This window comes from Idiotropiscis lumnitzeri, chromosome 1, assembly GCF_059441095.1.
Source record: "Idiotropiscis lumnitzeri isolate Australia: NSW breed Sydney's pygmy pipehorse chromosome 1, RoL_Ilum_1.0, whole genome shotgun sequence".
Taxonomy (NCBI): domain Eukaryota; kingdom Metazoa; phylum Chordata; class Actinopteri; order Syngnathiformes; family Syngnathidae; genus Idiotropiscis; species Idiotropiscis lumnitzeri.
This window is the reverse complement of record NC_142391.1, coordinates 31,624,409-31,645,963: the sequence shown is the minus strand read 5'-3', so window position 1 is coordinate 31,645,963 and position 21,555 is coordinate 31,624,409. Positions and strand designations below refer to the sequence as shown.

The following is a 21,555-nucleotide window of genomic DNA, read 5'->3' as shown; positions in this document are numbered from 1 at the left end:
TGCTCCTTGGAGATTTTCCGGGGATCATAGGTCTGAATGGCAAAAAAGGTAGTGGTTCGTTTATTCCAGTGGGACAGGCAATTGTCCTGAGAGCGTCATGTTGCCTTAAACGGGTCTGATTGGTCAATCGGCGAAGAGAGGAATTCCCAGCCTTCGGTGGATTTTTTTTTTACCTTTATTCGTAGCTCGGGTATGTTCCCTTGGCAAATATTCTGTATTCTCACCTCGATTTTTAAACGTCTCATCTGTGAATGAGACAGTTACTGCCACAAGTTTTATGGCCAACCACCAGATAGTAATTCACCTTTTTACATTCGTTATCAAATGTTATTTAATCGAACACTCAAGCACTTAAAACGATGCATGGGCCTCCTACATCTCAGCCACTGCCATGTCCAGAGGTGCACGACAGGAAAATTATCCACAAGTGTCAAAAATGAATTTGACAATGAGTAAAATTCTAAATAAATTCTCTACAAAAGTACATGTCAACATTTATTATACATAAATACATATAAAATACAATTTAAACAACTTTAGACACATCATTCCTAAATAGTTAATTGGACTGAGAACATGATATTCAACATTAACAGGAAACTGCATCATTCGATCTGCAAACCTCTTCTCTATTCCACATCACAAGCAAGCTCATACTTGTATCGTTTATCACAGGAGTGCTGTTCCATTCGCTTTGGAGCTTAAGATCATCACAGACTCCAGTCACCGATCCAAAAGCACTGAGCCTGTGTACATTACACCCCACCCCGTCGAAAAGAACACCCGAGTGCTCCAGAAGAGCACCTCCTGGTTCTTTTGCCCGAGAATAAATCGGTCACACTTCATGAGAACATTTCACTGAAACCGGCACCATTGGGATTTGCGACTCCAAGCGCAGAGGTGTGGAATGGCAAAAAAAATAAAATAAAACTCCACCCACTTTTGCATGCATGTGACTATTTTTTCAAAAACAATGTGAAATTAACATTTTACCATTATAGTGAACCACCTCGGAAAAAAAAAAAAAAAAAAAAAACCCTGAGCCCCACTCATCACTTGTAAGGCATTTTCAGGAGGGGCACTGCACAGATCAGGGTCATGGAGTCTCAGTCATGCCGTAGGTGAAGTCCTACATGGTATGGTTAATTTTTCCCTGAGGCATAATTAACTTTACAGTCAACATATAACATTAAAATACAAACACACAAAATCCCTTCATCTGGGGATAAATTAACTTTGGTCATAATTTAAAGATTGTCTTTTTTGCAATTGGAAAATGCGTAATCTAAACAAAATGTCCACTGCAAAACAGCTCCACGCCGGGCTGGCAGTTATTCATCTTTGTGGTGGTTCATGTTGCTGTTCATGACGCCATTTGTGTGGTGGGCCCATGTCTGAGCCTGCAGCACCTTGGGCAGCCGCTTGCCTTTGGTGTAGGCGTGGTACCAGAAGTTAAGGAAGAGGAAGAGGAAAATGAGGCCGTATAGACCAATGATGTAGATGAAGATGGGGAATTGGTAGGGGCAGTCCCGCATGAAGAAGTACTGCGAGATGTGAGTGGTCACCATCACAAACTGGATCTGCACAAGGGGGGGAAAAAAAAAAAAAAAAAAAAAAATCTTAGAAGGCAATTAATAGTACAGAGAAGTCAATAAACAGCTGCCATTAGAGTCTGTGGATGTGTTCAGAATCACTCCTGAGCCACTATCAGTGCTTCACAACCTTTTACATTAAGTACGACCTATTAAAAAAAAAAAAAATAATTCCAATAAAGAGAGCTCCCCCAGTATCACCATTATGATCTAAATTAAAATACAGAAGTGTAATTAGCTTTACTAATTCTTCATAAAACCTGTTTGAGACTGACTTTTTTTTTTGCACAAAACTCAACTAGACAGAATATTGCTAGCAAATGACGTGGCAACGCTCAGTGCCCGTGACTTGCAATATTATGTCCATGAAGGAGATTTAGTTTCTAGGAACAAGAAACATGGGGCAAAACCAGCCTGAATAGAAGTAGTAAACATGACATACCAGCTGAATAGTGGTCAGGTATTTCTTCCACCAGAGGTACTTCTGGTATTTGGGGCCCAGGGCAGTCAGGCCGTAGTAAGAGTACATGACGACATGGACAACGCAGTTGAGCAGGGCGTGGAAAGTCCCCATACCACCTTGAGGAGGGGAGGGTGGTGAAATGGAGAAGATTGTTTAAAAATGCATACATGGAAAAGACTGTAAGGAGGACGTGTGAGGTACCTGCAGCAAAGCGAACACCAAACCACCAGGTAAACGGCATGATGGAATGATGGTACACATGAAGAAAGGTCACCTGGTTGTTTTTCTTCCTCAGCACAAAGAAAATCTATAGGGCGCGAGCAAAAGGGGCAATTTGAGATACTTGCCAAGTTGTTTAAGGCTCACTGAAGCTACAGACTACACCAACTTACTGTGTCCAACATCTCAATGAACTTGGAGAAGTAGTAAAGCCAGCACGTTGCTGCCATCTATTGGAGAAAGATGCATTGAGTCACAAGCCACAGCAATCAATGGTAGGGAACCTCTGTTCCTGGAAAGTGATATCCTGCCCATTTTAGGTCACTCCCTACTCCAACACACCTGAATGAAATTATAATTTCAGCCATCAAAAGAGCTGGTTATGAGCTGATCATTTGAATCAGGTGTCTTGGGAGTACGGAGCGATCTAAAACACGGAGGATATGGCTCTCCAGGAACCCAAGTTCCCGATACCTGATCTACAGCCATGTTGCAATTTCTTTGCAAGGTATACTCAATTTCCACTGACAGAGCGGCATTTACCTTGATTACATTATCAAGTGGTGGGATAAAAAACAGTGCCAAGTGAAATGCAAAAATTAAACACCTAAAGGAATAATACTTTCATGTTTAGTGACACCACACAAAAGGGGCGAATTGATGAAGCAGCAAAAAAAATTTAATCACAAATGCTGAATTGCCACCAGGTGATACTGTCGCTCCTCCTCCCTTTTCATTACAGGTCTGTCAAGTATCTCAAAAATGTTAAGAGTCTTAAAAAGGTTGAGTATCTGTACTTTGTTTCAATGTAAATTTGTTGGATTATACAGGAACTGTCTTTACAGCTGGAGGGTTACAATTTCCCTCAAAACATTATCTGTACAGCTAATACAAGTTGACTGTCGCAACCGTTTTGACATGACAGTAAAAATTGTTAACGCTTACATTTGACAGGCATAATTTTATTTTTTCTTGTATTGTTCATTCATTCAGGTGTACCTAAATAGTCTGATTGGTTTCCCCCACAGCGTGTTACAGTACAGGGTGGCATTTTTTCCAGGAATCACACAGGATTTAAATCAATTTTACCTTAATGGGATTGTGACGGTACAGGATAAAAAGTTCAGAGCAAAATTACTCACTAAGAAAATAGGGGACGGGGTGACAAAACGATTTCATTAATAACATACAGGACAGGATTGGGAGGAGTTTTCAAAGATAAAGATAAAGATGTCCTTTATTAGTCCCACAATGGGGAAATTTGAAGTGTTACAGCAGCAAAGATATAGATCACACAGAGTCGGCGGCGTAATGTAGCCGTTAATGTATAACATTAGCAGCAGACATTCATAAAAAGCATGCAAATATACACAGTATAAACGTATATAAGTGTAAGGAAACACTCCTAATGCCAGTCCATTATACAGAGGGGGAAACGCTGTAATGATAAAAACTACTGAATGATTGAAAATACTGCAATGATAAGGATATTACAATAATAAAAGTACTGTAATGGTGAGAGTACTGAAATGACAGGAAAGTACTGCAATGATAGAAAATACTGCAATGATAAAATATACTGGAAACGGGATGGGATATTTATTAATTACTTTTTTTTTTTTATATATTATAGCCGGGGAGTGAAAATACACTCCCATGACACCCTCTGGTGTACAGTGGTTACTCCATTTACAACAGGGTTCAGTTCCTATGGCAGCCGAGTTTGTAACATCAAATTTTATGCAAGAGCTAAAAGCCCATAATCCACAAAGTGTGACAGTCCTCTTGGAAAAAAAAGTCTCCCAAAAATTTAATTAAAACTCGGTAAGTATGGCAGTAATCAAGTGTGCCTTCTTGTGTCGCACAAGTCCATCCTCAAACTACTTCAGATCGTGCGCCATTCATAAAAAGGAAAACTGAGGTGTTGGTTAAGTTGTAAAAAGAAGACCCCAATAAATATATTTACCCTCAATGCTTGCGGCGAGTCCGAGTAGTCGACGAGGTCACAGTGGAAGGAGTATCCTGTTCCCCATCCTGACATGACAAACTACAAAGATAAACTCCAGTTAATTGACAAGCTAAACAGTAAACGTGTGTTTTTAGTCAATGTTGCACCCTCATCTCATGCGGGTCACGTCGTTAAGCATTACAAATGGCAGTTCAAGTTGACCCACCTCATAGCACATGTAGAGCGACAGCGCTACCACGCTGAAGTTGTACACCACTAGAACTCCTTTGAGGTCAAAGGCTTTGCGGTTCTCCATGATGCGCGGGCCCAGCGACGTAACAAAGAAGATGTACACCATGATGATGATGCTCTGCATGACGGGAGACGACATGAACAGCCAGTCCTCCGTACGAGAGTCTGCAACAGGAGATAAACTGCATAAGGCGCAGAGTTTTTCAACTGTGACATAAAAAGTGCAGATGAGGAACCAACCTGCATTCCGGATGAAGCCATCATACATAAGCAAAGCTGAAGACTTTATATCATATAATTCCATTGTTCGATCCTAGCAAATTCAGCTGGATGAGGATTGGTAAAAGACAGGAAGTCATATAGGGTGCAGTCTCATGAACATTAACTGGAAACGGATCATTCAACTCCAAGCTAATAAAATCAGAATGGTTATGTCTTAGTTTTGCTGGAGTGCAAAAGACTAGTGTGTGAGAGAGGCGGGTGGGCAACACAAACCAAGGATTGTATGGGTGGTACAATAAGTGGCAGTCGCGCAGCAAACCGAGAGATAGATATGCAATACACAGGTAATGATTTTCTCCTACTTAGAAATAAGAAAACAAGTCAAGTAGGTAACTATTAGATTGTCTGTCCGATAGAGTCCTAGCATCTCCAAAACTATTATTTTGCAAGAAATTAAGAAAACCCTGCATATTTTGAGTTTATTTACACATTGAATTGTTTTCAAGTTAAAACTACTTTTAACACTAGTTTCATTCATGATTACGCCGGTGGCTACTGCAATCCAATCTTTAGTGATAGTCAGTCCCAGAATTGGTGGTGCATGTGCGTTTTCATTCACAACTGTTCCATGTATTATAAGCGGGATGACAGGAATCCCAGATAGTTAAAAATCAGGCAATTGCTCAAACGTTTCCCTTTGCGTTTGTCAAAACTTGCATCACGCCCTTTATTCAGGAGCTATTTTGCATCATTTGAATACCAAGACTGCGTTTCTCATTGAACGCAAATGTGTTGTCCTGGGATAAACGTGCAGACAAGGGGAAAAAAAATACAAAAACGTATAAAAAAAAAAAAAACTCAGGACGCAACAGACGTGCGATTTTGTGCAATTCACAACATGAAAATAATTTCAGTGTGCTTTAACATGCCATTTGAAAAAAACTAATTTTTTGGGGGGGGTATTGTCCTCTGCTGACAAATGGAAAAACGAATAACTATTGATTAGCACCTTAGCACAGAAGCATGCAAATTAGTTGTCTTGTAAGCAAATGCAAATGGCACGAATATTAATGTTGTTCAGGTTCATCAAAGTAGTTCTCGATTCAATAAGGTATTGTGTGGGACTCCCCCGGTGTGACTAACTGGTCTGACTGGTTCTGTGAAACAAGACTAGTAGTGAGAAAACAATGACTTTTATTGAGCCTGTGGAACAACGGAAGAACATATCAAGAAATCACTATTACACAGCTGCTCAAAGCGGAAGTACAAGTGACTACAAAATAAGAACGGAAGTAGGACGGATCGAAGCAAAATAAAAGCATTTCGGCCACCGAATAGCTTTTCAAAGAAATCTGACAGAATAACAGCACCATTGTATACCGGCACAAATTACACATGATAAGATAAATATTCAAAGCAAAAATCCCAAGAAGTCAAACGAATTAACCCACTTCAAGGGCGGATATTAGCCTCGCTTGGAGTCAAAACTAGCATTTGCCGACATAGGGGAAAAAGACTCCATGAAAGGCACGAAATAACTCGAAGGACCTGCTTTTCGCTTCGCACCCACCATCTCTACAGTCACTTATGAACAGTAAGGATAAAAGAACGTTTGTGGTTGTGATGAGATGACGCAAGGGATGGAAAAACTAGTCCAGCAGCTACTTGCATCCATCAATTTCAACACAATTCAAGCATAAAAGGCCACACACTATGCCCCTGAAAGATTAAAGTTTTACCTGGAATCCTGTCGAGCAAGCACTGAGCAAGAAATCTTTTTCTGTCGGTGAACTAGGGTTAAAAATACAAACATAAAAACACATGTACAAGGACTGGTATGCCTCTCAACTCGTACAGGTGCGTCTCGAACCCGGTTCACGTGCTAATGAGGCGCTCGCTCGCGGTTATTTAAGGCGTTTTGGAGGGGGCGGGTCTCGAAGCCTTCAGGGTTGTTGATTGGACGACTCGTGGAATCCGCAGTCATTCTTGGGCAATGTGCTCATCAAGACGTCACATTAAGTCTACTACGGCTGCGTCACACAATCATCGTAATCGATAATTGAAAATAACACAAACTGTACAGTGCGCTCAGTATGTATTTTACAAGAATTGCCCCCCCAATAAAACAACAATAATAATACTTAAAATAAATAAATATATAAATATATATATATATATTAGGGCTGTCAAAATTAAAGCATTAACTCAGGTGATTAACCCAATTTTTTTAACTCAGTTAAATATTTTAACTGCGTTAACTCAGTTTGATTTACTTCAAATTAATTTGCATACTTTGCAAATATTGTGCCATATTAGCTGTCTCTAGCACGTCTCAGAACAAAACACTGTGTTTAAGTTACCACTGGGCCTTGCAAACCAACACTGCTGGAGTTTGGCGCTTGTGGGCAGTTTTGAGAAATGTTTTGAAAATAAATGTCTGCAAAGATGTGTCCATTCAGATTGTATTCAAGAAATCTATTAGAACAGTCTTTGAATTAAATATACTTCATATTTGGTGGTTTTTGCATCAATTCCAAGATATTACTCAAGTAAATATCTGTTATAAGCTTCGCAAAAAATAGTAGTTGAAAATTGTGATTAATCATGACTAATCATGGAATTATTTTGTGATTAGTTAAAAAAATCAATCACTTGACAGCACTAATATATATATATATATACATATATATATACACATATATATATATGTATATATATATATATATATATATACATACATATATATATATATATATACATATATATATACATATATATATACACACATATATATATACATACATATATATATATACATACATATATATATATATACATATATATATATACATATATATATACACATATATACATACATATATATACATATATGTATATATATACACATATATATATACATATATGTATATATATATATATATATACACATATATATATATATACGTATATATATATATGTATATATATATATATAATTTTACAACTGTTTGTTTTTTCAACAAATTGCATCTTTTTTTTTAAAAAAATGGAAAGTTATCTTTTTCAACTTGTTTTCACCCGAGTTTTAGTATCACAAAAACTATTTTTTTCACAATCTATTTATTTATATCAATAAATGTTTCACAAAAAATATATAATTATCAGATTATTTTATAGAAAAAACATTTTTATAAACGTGTTATTTTTTTAAAAAAGTAATATTTTTTCATCATGCATTTTTCCTCAAGAAAAAAGGCTTCATTTTTCAACAGATGTTTACTTTTTTCAAACAGAAAATTTATGAAAAAAAAAAACATGTTTACACATTCAACAAATGAAACAAAAGGGTCAGTTTATTTAATCTTACAAAGGCAAGTGTGTTTTAGGTGGTGTTAGGGAGAGACTTCTCTTGGTATCACCCCTGTCCCGTCCAGTTTCAGCAGCAGGGCCCCCAACTTAAACATGCAATGCAATACACCAGGAATGCCGGAAGACAATGTATGTTTTACAATGCAAAGCCACTCCTTCTATGGATTTGTGGGTGGTGGTCTGATAAAAACACTTGCCATACATATGCGTAGCAGTCCTCCCGCTATTCAAACACAATGTAAAGTCAATCAATTATATTTCCAACTGTACCATAATGTCCACATTTTTGTTTTACAAGAAGATTTTTGCAGTCTTTGAGTCTGCAAATCTTCTTGCACTGTCATTAAAATAATAATGTATGGTCTATTAGTGAAACCTGGAAGCGTCATTAGTCTTCATCGCTGCTCCATGCATCCTGGAAGGCGGGGTTCACTGATGACTTCACTGTGCCATCCTATAAAATAAAACAAAGCTCAATATCTTCTGAGTAATAATTCCACTTGAAATTCTTTAATAAAGGTAGAAAAACACTTAATATTCTTAATCTCGGAGCAAGATTCATTTTATGATCTGTGAGCAATATTAACCTATATAGAGATTAGCGGTTCCTGTTGCAACACAAAACAGCAGCACCAAAGCTCATATGGGCTTTCATTTTCGGCCATGCCAAATAAGTGATACATGGCTTGGTGTGTGCCTCTACCTCAGGGGATAAATGGTTGGGCTTCCACACATGATTCAGGCTAGCACAGTCCTACATAGCCTATATGCAGGAAGTGATGAAACCAGCTCAGAGGAGTGACGGGACATCTTCTGAGGCAACCAGAACAGTTGTAATCAATTGAATGCCAATGAAATGATTTCAATGAATGAGAATATTCACGGAATATTCATGGTGTAAAATTATTAAAAAAACGCAATTGTACAAATGAAGGACCCACTCAGCTGTTGAGTTAGTAAATAAAATTGTTTGCAAGTAAAATTAAACTATCATGGAATGCACAGACAATTATTAACACGATGAAGATTTGAAGATGGCCCTCTGAGTGCAACCATTGCCCCTAAGGGTTTAACACCTTTTCTCTAAAATACTCCACTCTGTCGCTTGGCGTGTCATCAAAGGTTCGTGGCAGAACTGCTGTACAAGTCAGACAGAGACTACAGCGAGTAGAAGAGGTTGTTTAGCAAGCCCGAGCTGGCACATGATGAGGCTAAAACTTGTCCCGACACTCTGTGAAGCCAAGAAGAGCTATTGCGGTTTAACTGGAAACCTTGACTGTCACCGGATAAAGTTCCTTACAATAAAATAGAATGTGGTGATGCAAGTGTGCCAAGTGTGTGCAGAACAGAACGGCATGATCTGGTTTAAATTCCTTGCATGATGAGCAAATGATCTCATCGAGTCATTTACTTGCATATGACTTTTATGGTCATGCCTATTTCCTGGATGTGACTCATAATGTCAGGCGGAAATACTTTTTTTCTATTCGGAAGTTAAAAAGTGTGTTACCTGATCCGACTCTTCCTCCACATCTGGTCCACGGAGAACCGGAACCCACGCCAGGATGTTACCATCCTTACCTGCGCTGTATAACTCCTGTAAGACAAAAAAAGATAAGACACAAATGAGTGACTCTGGTTGTGATATGAAAAAGAAATCCTATCTTGATCTGATAACATTTGACAGTTATGTAAGCATCTTCATGTTGTTTTTTGTCTCCATATTATAAATTTTTGAACCAAAGAAGGAGTTCTCAGCAACAAAGCAACATCAAACTGTTTACCAGAGCACATCCGCCTTACAGTTCTGAGGTCTTCCTTTGTGAAGTTTGGATGTACTCTGTGCTTGATTTTCGTCAGTCTGACTTCCTCCCACATTCAAAAAACATGCATGTTAAGCCAACAGAAGGCTGTAAGTATTATTGTTAATGAATTATTTTATTTTTGTGTAGCTGCCCCATCTTTGGATGGATACCAAACCATCATTTAAAAAAACAAATCCGGGTTTACAGAAGCTTCTTTTGGACACGAGAGATTGGATTTTCAGCAGGGCTGTCTTCTTTACCATTAGTGACAAGCAGCTTGACTGCATTCTCATAGCGAAGTGCAAACAAAACACCTGCATGACACAATGTATGGGAGGTGGTGTGGGATGGTCACCCTTGAGTTGCGCAACGTTGTTCCCTTCTCTCAGGCGTAGGCGCAAACGTTGCTCATCAGGAGCAATTGGGGACGAGACAATACAGCCCAACCAGGCGTGTCTCACCTGAAGGTCCGGGTGGAACTCGCAGCAGTCCACGTGGTTGTAGTGACCGCGCAGCATGGTGACCAGCTCGCCCGTGTGGAGGCCGTACATGGCCACCGAGCTGTCGCACGGCACAAACACAAACTCTGGACTGCAGCCTTGCGATACCGTGAACTGACGCCTCTTGCGGCTCTCATTGCTCACCTTTCCGTAGTTCACCTGAGGGGGATGGGTGAAGTTAAAACTAAAACCTCATTGATGTCTCCGGGTGAAAAACATTCAATTTTGACAGTAGTGTTTTCTTGATTGATAAAATGCCATGCCGCCACACATTTCCTAATCAGATACACAATAAAAATCACATTTAGATATGGACAAAATATGTGCATCTGAGCAAAATACGTGCTCTTAACATGTTTCATTTTTCACAATACATTTCTCAATGCATGTACTATCCAATCCTAACAACAACGTTTTAAGCAAATAACACAAGAAAAAAAAAAACATACTGTAATTGTTTTTTTCCAGCGCAAAGTGCTCGCTTGTATAAAATAATATATTTTCAATGAAGGCACAAAACTGACGAGCAATGCAACATTGGGCACAATTCATTTTGCAAATTTTTTTTCACCCCCCAAAAAAATCAACTCACTCAAAATTTAAATATTATTCAGTTACTATATCTGTCATGCACAACATTATTAGGTCTACTATTGTTTTAGTATAGGGAAGTATAAGACCCAGTGTAGTAAACGCAATTAAGCCATGTCTGCCATCTAGTGGCGAATAGTGATATTACAGCTTATAAATACAGTTGTTGCAAATTCGCATATTTACAATTTTTTTTCTTTAATATCTTTTGCTCATTTCTTCCTCTATTTATTTCCACATTTAGCCCACGGTTTTTGTGAAAAGCCTATAGAGAATGTTTATCAGTGCTATCAAAATATTTTTTATAAATAAATTTGTTTATTTTTTGGGGGGAAGAATTAATCAAGGAACCACTCAGAGTGTGGTAGGGGCGCATGCGACCCAACAGTTGCTTATGTCTTCTATACAGAATACCAAAAACAGAGCAATGTCTATAGATAAAACCAAGCATGCCTGCATAATTAATCTGAGACATGGCCTATAAATAGCCACTAAGGGCGATGTTTGGAAAATGCCCTTTGTACTTCTTTTTCAACTGTGCCCTACTAATTTCCACACCTCTATCTTTGCCAGCTCAGGTGTGTTGCTCTATGTTCCCATGAGGAAAGATTCTAGCTCCTAGGTGACTGTTTCTTGGAGGTGGGGAAAAAAAGACAACAAATAAAAACACCATAGCAACTGCTGCACAAGTCAGTCAAGCCGGAAATTAGAACTGAGAGATCCGTTCAGAGCCCAAAGCAACGTCAGAGTTTCCCTGAGCTTTAGTTCAGACAATGATGTCAGAATGCAACCAGGTAAATAAATTGTCAACAAGTTATACGAATAAAGGTTTATAGGTTAAAGAAAGCAACTGGATAGCTTCCATGTCATGTAATTAAAGTTACAAGTAACATACCAGGGTGTTTTCCCCTGTGGCGCTGTTCCACAGTCGCATGCGATCGTCGGTTCCAGACGTGAGGAGGTAAAGGCCGTCGCTTGTGAAGCACAGGCCGTTCACTCTGCCATTGTGTGCCGTGTTTGCTGAGTCGTGACAGGAAACAAATGATGTTAGTCTAAATAGCATGATTGCCAAAGTCATTTTTAACTTGTCAATGAAAAATACAAACGTGATGGTCAATGATGTCTTTGTGGATCGGCAGTTATGCAGGCCATAACAATCCACAAAGGTTCAATCAAGGCAGAGGGGAAGTGTACCTGCCTCAGAAGCAGCTTTTGACTGTTCTCCGTTGTGTTGGTCCAGCGTAAAGAGGAAACCTGAAGCTCGACGCACGTCCCACACTCTTACTTTGCTGTCAGCACTAGGGGAGAAAAATCACCTATGCTTGTTTTATTCTGTAACTGCTACTTCACAATCATAATAATAATATTAGGGCAGTCAAAATTAAAGCATTAACTCAGGCGTTGTTTAACTCAGTTAAATATTTTAACTCAATGAACTCAGTTTGATTTACTTCAAAAATAATTTGCATACTTAGCAAATATTGCGCCCTGTCCATCTTTAGCACGTCTCAGAACAAAACATCGTGGTCAAGTTACCACTGGGCTTTGCAAACCAACACTGCTGGAGTGTGGCGCTTGTGGGCAGTTTGAAAAATGCCTGCAAAGAGGTCTCCATTTAGATCATATTCAAGAATCAAATAAAGCTATTAGAACACTCTTTGAATTAAATACACTTCATATTTGGTGACTTTGCATCAATTCGAAGATATTATTCAAGTAAATATCTGTTACAAGCTTCGCAAAAAATGGTGGTTGAAAAATAAGATTAATCGCAATTAATCATAGATTTTTTTGTGAATAATTAGTTAAAAAATTAATCACTTGACAGCACTGATAATAATACAGTAGAACCTTGACTAATAAATTTATTGGTATACAAAATAAAATTTCTCTGTTGAAATTAAGTGAAATGCCAATCATTTCTTCCAGCCCTAGCAAAAACAATTTTCTTCACTTAAAAAAAAAAAAAAAAAAAAAAAAAAAAAAGCATAGTATAGTTGCCAGTCTGAGCTCAGAATGAATGATGACTTTAGATTTTTTTCCCACAGGGAAAAATGTTAAGTAAAATATTAAAAACAGCTCTCAGTGCAATTGCACACCACTGAAAACTCACAACAATAAACACAGTAAAATCCTTGCTTCACTGACGGTGTCAATCACAGGTGAACATAATTATGTTTGCGCAGGTGTACCTATTCTTGCCTTTATTTGTTACTTCTCTGTGTGTGGGGATTTAACATACAGCTAAATGAAATATTACAAAGGCGTCACCGCGTGGCTCTTTTGTGCCAGTTGTTTTCAAAATCACTTAAAGTCCAAAGGGAGAACAGCACATGGGTCCCACCAGATTAATTAGCAGGTCTAATGTAGCATAAAACAGGTGGGGGCTGCATCTACCATATGCTTTAGTGACACGTCTACTGGAGTGCTCGAGATGTGCCGCCATCATCTTTGACTCCAGGCCGTCATGTGGCCAGATGGCCGGGGAGGGGAATGACAAGAAGAGCCGGTGGAATGATCCGGTGCCTGTTATTTCTCTCTTTGATGGGTCTCAGTGGGCGAACTAGGCTCTCCGGATGCTTCCTAAGGTACACCGGCACAATATAACAAGACCTAGAACAAGAGAAGTCTAAAAAATGATCCAATAATAATGGTTTTGATATTGAATGCGAGCGTAAATCCTCTATTGTGGCATTCACAATAATTGACGCCATGCTTCAATTACTCTTATGCGTGTCACACTTCAATATGTGCAAAGTCCTGTTAAACCAAATGTGAATTCTCAAGATCCCCTTTATGGCCAGTTCCATCAGATTTTAAGTCATCTTATTCATTAATTTGATTGTTAGGAATTGGGGATGTGGGCTCAAAATAATTTAATACAGTCGTAATATATTTGTATCTAAAGAGATATTTTCCAAAATGATATAAAGCTCTGTCTTTTGTTGAGCATGTCCAGACAGATGTCTGGAGTGAGAAGGTCAAACCAAGTCATGATAAGTTTCATAGCTCTACAGCAAGTGCAAACGCGACCAAACGGAACTCTGCTTGAGTGCTGTTCAGCCACGTGAGTCTATCATACGTGATGGTGTGGAAACTTCAAAGTCTGGAACCATTTGTTACGCTTCCAACTGCACTGTATTACCGATAAGACTAAAATAACACATAAAAGAGAAACCGGTACGGTGAGAGCACTAATGCATTCCATTTATCTGGTAACACCACACAATATCGATTCTGTCGAATAATTAACCAAAAAAAAAAAACCCTCTTTACTTGGGATGATCGCCTGGTCCAGATGAGTAAATAAATACTCAAGGCTCCTAGTTGATGTAAACACGGTCATTTAATAATATGTATTGTTGCAGTAGTATTTTGTAGTGGCGGAGATTGCAGAGCTGTAGTGATGGGAACCTTGTTTAGCAACGTGCTAAAGGTGAGAAATCAATTCAAATTGAACAGGACTCCCTTCAAAAACACAGAATTTTGTCAACATCTGGGAGGTGTGAATTTAAGTACTAGTAGGTTGTAAATGATGCCTACCTGGCAGTGGCTAAGATATGTTCGTATCTGGGGGACCATCGAACAGACAGGACCTCTGCTCGGTGACCTTAAGTGGGGATAAAGATAGTTTTATCACCTCCGTGTCACTTCAAAGTATTAATTAGAATATCAGGGAAAACGTATTTGTTAGTAGTTCAATTCAAAATGTGAAACACATTATATGGATAATAATACTACACAGAGTGAAATTATATTTTAGCTTCCAGCTAACCCTCCCCCCTCCCGCCGCCCCAAAAAAAGATGTTAATGTTACCCGAAAAACAACTCAAATTATTTTTAATATGGTAATCAGGTAGGAAGTAGCCATCTGAAAACATTTTCCACATTTCCCAATGTGTTTAATGAAGTAATGTAATATGGGAGTTTTACTCAAATAAAATTTTCCTCAATGTTTTAATTTATTGATATGAACCCGAACATGTATTGATACAATGCAATGAAAAATTATTAACTACATTATTTTTTATGCTCTTAAATGTTTCAGATCATCTAACTAATTTTAAATATCTCACAAAGACACCCAAATTAAATTTCTGAGCGATTGTTCATTTACCACAGTGCTTGGAACTTTTACTGGACACAGCCAGGCCACACCCATACTTATTACACTTACAAGCAAATAAGTGTAATAAGTTTCCGAAAATATTTAAAATCCGGAAGTGGGCAAATACTTTTTCACAGCACTGTAAAGTATGTGTGTGCGTGTTTGTGGTCCAGTACACTAACCCTGTAGAACTTGGATCTTTGAACCGGACTTTAGATCACACAGCTGTATTTTGGGATTTTTGGTGCCAACTAACAAAATAAGCACACAACACATATACAATAAAAAATACATTCTGACACATATTGCTTCAATACAAAGATAGTTAAGCAAGAGTTCTACAAGGGAGAGGTTGAAGAAATCTCCAAAACTGGACTCCCAAGTTGTCAGAAACAAGGTGTGGTGAATCACAACACAGATAAGAGCACCAGCGAAGCACTCAACAAGCGAGACGTTGCACTAATTGAGCATGTGAAATTCTCCCCAAATACAAAAAAAAAAGATCAAATTCAACAGCTGATTGGCTTTTTGGGCAGATTCATTCAAAGGTAACATTTTCTAGATACAAGCATTACAAAGTGAGAGACTGTTTTTCTTGTCCTTTTTTTTCTTGGAAGCACCTGTATGACTACAGTAGCTGGTATGGATAACCTGTTGTTCCTGCTCGGTGATGTGGTGGCGCAACACATTGCCTACACCTCACATCGCACGTCTCTGTCAGTACTTGGAAGTCGGGTCTACAAACAAGTGATCCGAGGTAAAACGAGGAGAAATGAAAGGGCACAGGTCAGAGTCTTCTGAAAGGGGGGGAATAAACAGCCAGACATCCCTTTTGACAAGCGTCTGCTCATTTCGCAAGTGCATGGTGCTCGAATGCATACCTGCAATGAGACTGTGCTTCCTGGCGATGGGCGACAGATGATGGCTGTAGACGGTGCCCTCAAACTCAAACACTTCAGCGGGCTGAGGAAATATCAAGACAAGGGGTTGTAGATGGCATTTGTACATGTGCATTTCATATTAGACGTGGGGAAACTCTCAATAATTTTAAGATTGCCGAAGAATTAATTTACTTCATTAGTCTGATCAAATATTAATTCAATTCAATAAATTGCTCCATTGATGTCGTGTAGTGTCATGGACTTGAAAAATGAGTCCATGTATTTGGACTAGGGCTGTCAAAATTAAAGCATTAAAACTCAGGTGATTAATCCTAAATATTTTAACTCAGTTAACTCAGTTTGATTTACTTCAAAAATAATTTGCATACTTTGCAAATATTGTGCCATATTAGCTGTCTTTAGTACGTCTCAGGACAAAACACTGTGTTTAAGTTACCACTGGGACTTGCAAACCAACACTGCTGGAGTTTGGCGCATTTTGAGAAATGTTTCGAATATAAATGTCTGCAAAGATGTCTCCATTTAGATTGTATTCAAGAATCCAAGAAAGCTATTAGAACAGTCTTTTAATGAAATATACTTCATGTTTGGTGATTTTGCATCAATTCCAAGATATTATTCAAGTAAATATCTGTTATAGGCTTCGCAAAAAATAGTAGTTGAAAAATTTTATTAATCATGGAATTTTTGGTGATTAATTAGTTAAGAAAAATTAATCACTTGACAGCACTAATTTTGACCTTTATGGTGGCTTCGTCTTTGAACCATACAGTAACATTTCTGGAAATATTAATTTATTTACAGAACATAATTACAACATGTATGTGATTATAATTCTGAACTTATAATTATTTATTATTTAGTTTTTTTTATATCCACAACTAAATGTAATATACTGTCTATAAATACAGACGTTTAATACCTGAACAGAAGATTAAACATTTTATTTCATATTTTTATAAATTATTTAAAATAAGTATTTTCCAATACAATCTGCGCACACCTGCTAACTGCATTGTTCCGAAATGCCTTTTATTTTAAGGCGGCTTTCACAGCACACATGGACACTGTACAATCACTAAATGTATTATTTAAGGATATTTAGTTATATATTCTTTTTATATAAATTCTTATTAAATATTAATCATCCTCAGAAGAAAATGTTCACCTGTATCATATAAAACATTGACACTTTTACTTTATGCATTTATAATACGAGTATACTAAGGCTGGAACGGCACTCAGCACAGTACGCACGCGTCCAATACGCTTCTTGAAGTCACCAAGAAAGATGATGGAAAAAAAAAAACCCATGAGAAGATGGAATAGTTATATACAATATAACTCTTTGTTTTTAGCATTTGTTACTGCTAACTTTCTGTACCGTTGCTACAGCTTTGACAGCGCACAAGCAAAAAAAACCTGAACTAGCCGCAAAAAGGACAAACTCATCTTTAATGCTCAAAAGGTGTCTCACTGGTGCAGCAGTGTCAGCAACAATGCAAATTCTCCGGCAAACATAAAAAAAGCCTCTGTTGCTGTACCAGCTGTCACTGTGTGCCACCGCCGCCACAACTCAGCCAATCAATGGGGCCTATGTTTGCATAAACATACTCCCCATACGCAAATGTAAACAAAGCACATGCTGTACTATTGGAATATATATTGGGGTAGGAAAAAAAACAAAAACAAAACAGAGGGAACTATAAAAGTTCAGTAGGTTCTTTTCTTGCCCCTTCCCTGAACTCATGAGGTAACCGTGAGGCCAGTGAAACTGGAACTCAGTGCAGAATCGGCCATCTGCGACGATGTGGCATAGGAAGGCAGAAAGCGTGAAGCTGACAATGAGGAGGAAGACAAGGGCCAAAGAAAACTAACAGCTTTTTTTCAGCGCCAACTTGACATCAGAGTTTAATGTTAGTGCAGTATCCACTGTTTCTGCCGTGTATAATCCCTTATGAGGTACCATAGCTCATGTCTTGAATGCACAAAGTCTAGGTGCTCAAGAAATCAGATGCATTTATTCAACTAGAGATGCTAAGGACTATGCCAAGTACCATGGAGACAAGAGAGAGGACTGGGTCACCAGTCTTATTGACGTTCTCCCCTCTTTTGTGGACCACTTAATGCCCAAACACACCCGGACGTTATCTCCAGCGACCCCCACAATAAGTTCAGTTTCGGACCACTGGTTTTAAGAGTGCTTTGGGTCTTAACTGAAGGAACCATGAATACTGAAGTTAAAACGTTACTTGAGACATTCAATATTGTACGGTGTACAATTAGGAAAGCGTTTATTGTCAACAAGTAAAGCAAGGTAGCATAGTGTGATTTACTGAATGTTTATTGAACATAAGTAAACTCTCACAGAACACTAGCCCCCAAAAAGATTATCAAAAGTACATATGCTTTGATAAGTGTGAAATTAGCATCCGTTTGATGTATCGAAAACCTGAATACTTGAGGGAAGCCAAACTTATTGTGTTGTATGAATGGCAACAGCTTGATACATCTGCCTGTCACTAAAATACATCGCGAGCATAGCTAGATGAACAAAGGTACCTTATACATCATTAAAAAAAAAAAAAATAATAATAATCCTAATTTTCAAACCAAGTAAGTGGAAGTGTGCCAAGACACACTTATGTGCCATGACACAGTGGTCCATAATCACTGGCCTCATGGTGTTAGCACATTCTCACGTTTTTTTTTTGGACCCCAAATATTAAGTGGCTAATTGTTAGGTATTGCCTAATATTTACATGAAAGGGGATTTAATTTTGAATATAATGAAATGTCATTTTAAATTAACTTACATTTTGAATTTAACCTTATTGCCTTATGATGCGTTTTTGGGTCTGCTGCCTGCCTGCCTCACATTTCCGAGATCGAATCTCAGATTGTGTGTGGAATTTGGATGTTCTGTCGGTGCTTGTGTGGGTTTTTGACAGTTACTCCGACATCCTCCCACAATCCAAAAATGTGCATGTTCACTTTATTGAACATTCCAAATTGCCCATAAATATGAATGAGAGTGAATGTACACTAATTGCCTGGCAACCAGACCAGGGTGTACCCCGTCTCTCACCGAACGTCAGCTGGGATAGGCTGCAGCTCACCCGTGACCCTAATGAGGACAAGTGCTGTAGAAAATCGATGGATGGCTACATGTTAGACCAGCAGCTGAACGCGGGGGAATCAATTATTCCCCAGCTTCAGCAATAACTCACTGTGTCCCACATGTACAGTATAAACCTGGTGTAAGATTGACATCTGTTACCTTGAGAGTCTCCGTGTCCCACACCTTCATCGTCTTGTCAAACGAACTGGATACAAACATGCCAGTGTCGTAAGGATACCACTGGACCGTCTCTACGCTGAATCTGTGGGCATACTTGCTGGACCTGCATTGAATTACATTGGAAATTGTTTGTTGCTTTTCGGAATAATTTGGGATTTAGCTGCAAAAGAGATGTTGCCATCAACTGGACATTGTATGGAAATGAGGGTTAAGTCTGACCTGCCAATGGTGGCGACAGCCTTGCAGGTGTACTGCGGTTTCCCACTGAGGTTCTCCAGGTCATAGATGACAATAACTCCATCGGCACCTCCAGACAACATGCTAAACAACGAACACTTAAAACATCAGACCACTGTAATTTTAAATGAATTACTTAAAAAAAAAGAGGGTACAGTGAACTGCCACCCATTTTAGAATCATCATAAGGAAACTAAGATATTCTTCTGTGGAAGCTAATTAATGACTATTTGTTGAAAGGCTCAACTACTGACCTAGATGTGCGTATTTAATGCTCTTTGTTGAACAGTCTAAGATGCCGCCAAAACCCTCTGCACTTTTAAGGGCCCATGTCAGCAACTAAGAGACCACAAAGTGGCAGCCAAGCGCTACTTTGGTCTGCTTGAAGCTGAAAATTTCCCCCCTCATTTTAAATGTATAAATCTGGTTTACTTTGAGGTTCGCATGGAGAACAATCATTTATTTAGCTAGCTGACTTTAATGCTCAATCTGTGCCTAATTTTACAAGGGCTTCAAGTTTTTTTTTTTTTTTTTAAAAAGCAGGTAGACTACTTTACAAAGTGCAGTTAGCTGTATTTGTCTTTTAAGTACGATACATTTTCATTTCAAACATTCATTGAGGTACAATGTAGAATTGTTATGTGCATTGTATTTGAATTGAATCACTAAGTGCATTTATTTTTCTTTTATATAGCGCACTGTTAATTTTCCAACTATGCACAAGGTTACAGTGCTTTACAATAATATTAACTATTTATTATATTTTAGGAATAAACCTTTGCCTCATGTTTGTTGAACATGCTACTGTAATTTAATGTTGGTCATTGCCATGGTACTTGGGGGCAAGAGTTCCTTTTTCAAGTGATTTTGGAGTAAAAGGTTTGGGAAGCACTGGACAAGAGGCTTTTGAATACAAAGACTCCCATAGACAGATTTCACCACTGCTTAAAACTAGAATTTAGCATTTCTTCAGTTTCCCCATGCAAACATTCCCAAGCACTATGTTCACATACGCACACACACACTGTTCAGTATCCTTCAGACTTGTTGCACATTGTGCTACTCTCTTGGTAGGCATCTAAATTCAGTGTGTTATATTGTCTAAGTGACTTGATTGGGCCAGCCAAGTGTCATTAGATGTACAGACCAAAGCAGAGATGTTATTGACCAGCATTTTCCACGTGTTCCGGCTGTTAGTCAGTTTTGTTACAATGATTTTGAATGAACAAAGAAAAACTGTAGGGGACAAAAACTTCCCTTAAAAATGCAGGGGACATATTACACGATCCTCGTCAATGACGAGTATGATTAGACTGGGCGTTGGCACCATCTTGTGGCATCTTGGGGTATTTCAAACAGAAAGCGCACAAATAACGCGAATTGATGGAGTTGTTCGAGAAGAAAATATGCATAGGTTCCACGTGGGGGGAGGGGCGTGAACGTTCACTATCAGGAGGATTAATGTAGTTCATAGGAAAGAAATACGAACATTAGACTCACTATTTGCCTTCTATTACTTCAATGTCAACGGTATTGACGCCATTTGCGTGGATTCTGTCCATATCTCTGTCTGCATTCAACTGCAGGCTTAGTACCCTTTTAAGGTGCATAAAGAAGATGAGCATTATTTGTATGGCAAGCAAAACTGATATCAGATCTTCAACTGGAATAGATATATTACAGAGCAAAACCACATTTGTTTACCTTCTCGTCGCCTCCGCGCGCCTGAGTCGCAGAGGGTCATCCAGACCGGCCCTCCTTGCTGCCAAATACCCCAGCATTGTTTCAAAATAACATATGTGATTGAATTTGTGCATACAGATTTATTCGACGTTAACAAAAGAGCTGGCATGCTATCTGCAGTGAGGTAGGGTTTTTCTACAAATAAACACGTTTCCCACACTACTTTACATTATAGCTCGTCTGAAGCTATATAAACAAGCGTTATATCAACGATACAATGTTCTGCGCGCTCTTAATTAAGTGTCTTTGATTTCAATTTCTCTCCCCGAGTCAAACAAAAACGCCATCTTGGAAAGGGGAATC

At 38.5% G+C, this 21,555-nt stretch overlaps 2 protein-coding genes across 2 annotated transcripts; both read right to left on the bottom strand.

Moving 5' to 3' along the window:
- Positions 1 to 482: 482 nt before the first annotated feature.
- Positions 483 to 6,602, bottom strand: elovl7a (ELOVL fatty acid elongase 7a). Its single transcript, XM_088295243.1, has 8 exons — positions 6,436 to 6,602; positions 4,715 to 4,800; positions 4,449 to 4,639; positions 4,241 to 4,321; positions 2,448 to 2,504; positions 2,257 to 2,362; positions 2,035 to 2,171; positions 483 to 1,580 (listed from the first exon to the last, which is right to left on the bottom strand). The coding sequence occupies exons 2-8, from the start codon at positions 4,776 to 4,778 to the stop codon at positions 1,332 to 1,334; spliced, it is 885 nt and encodes a 294-aa protein (XP_088151369.1). The 5' UTR covers positions 4,779 to 4,800; positions 6,436 to 6,602; the 3' UTR covers positions 483 to 1,331.
- A 1,395-nt stretch (positions 6,603 to 7,997) lies between these two features.
- On the bottom strand, positions 7,998 to 21,553 carry ercc8 (excision repair cross-complementation group 8). The gene is made up of 12 exons (XM_088295237.1): positions 21,214 to 21,553; positions 21,010 to 21,105; positions 19,492 to 19,593; positions 19,252 to 19,375; positions 15,951 to 16,032; positions 15,252 to 15,320; positions 14,505 to 14,571; positions 12,156 to 12,259; positions 11,857 to 11,981; positions 10,332 to 10,529; positions 9,576 to 9,662; positions 7,998 to 8,519 (listed from the first exon to the last, which is right to left on the bottom strand). Exons 1-12 carry the CDS (start codon positions 21,324 to 21,326, stop codon positions 8,454 to 8,456), a joined length of 1,233 nt encoding a protein of 410 aa, XP_088151363.1. The 5' UTR covers positions 21,327 to 21,553; the 3' UTR covers positions 7,998 to 8,453.
- Positions 21,554 to 21,555: the final 2 nt, after the last annotated feature.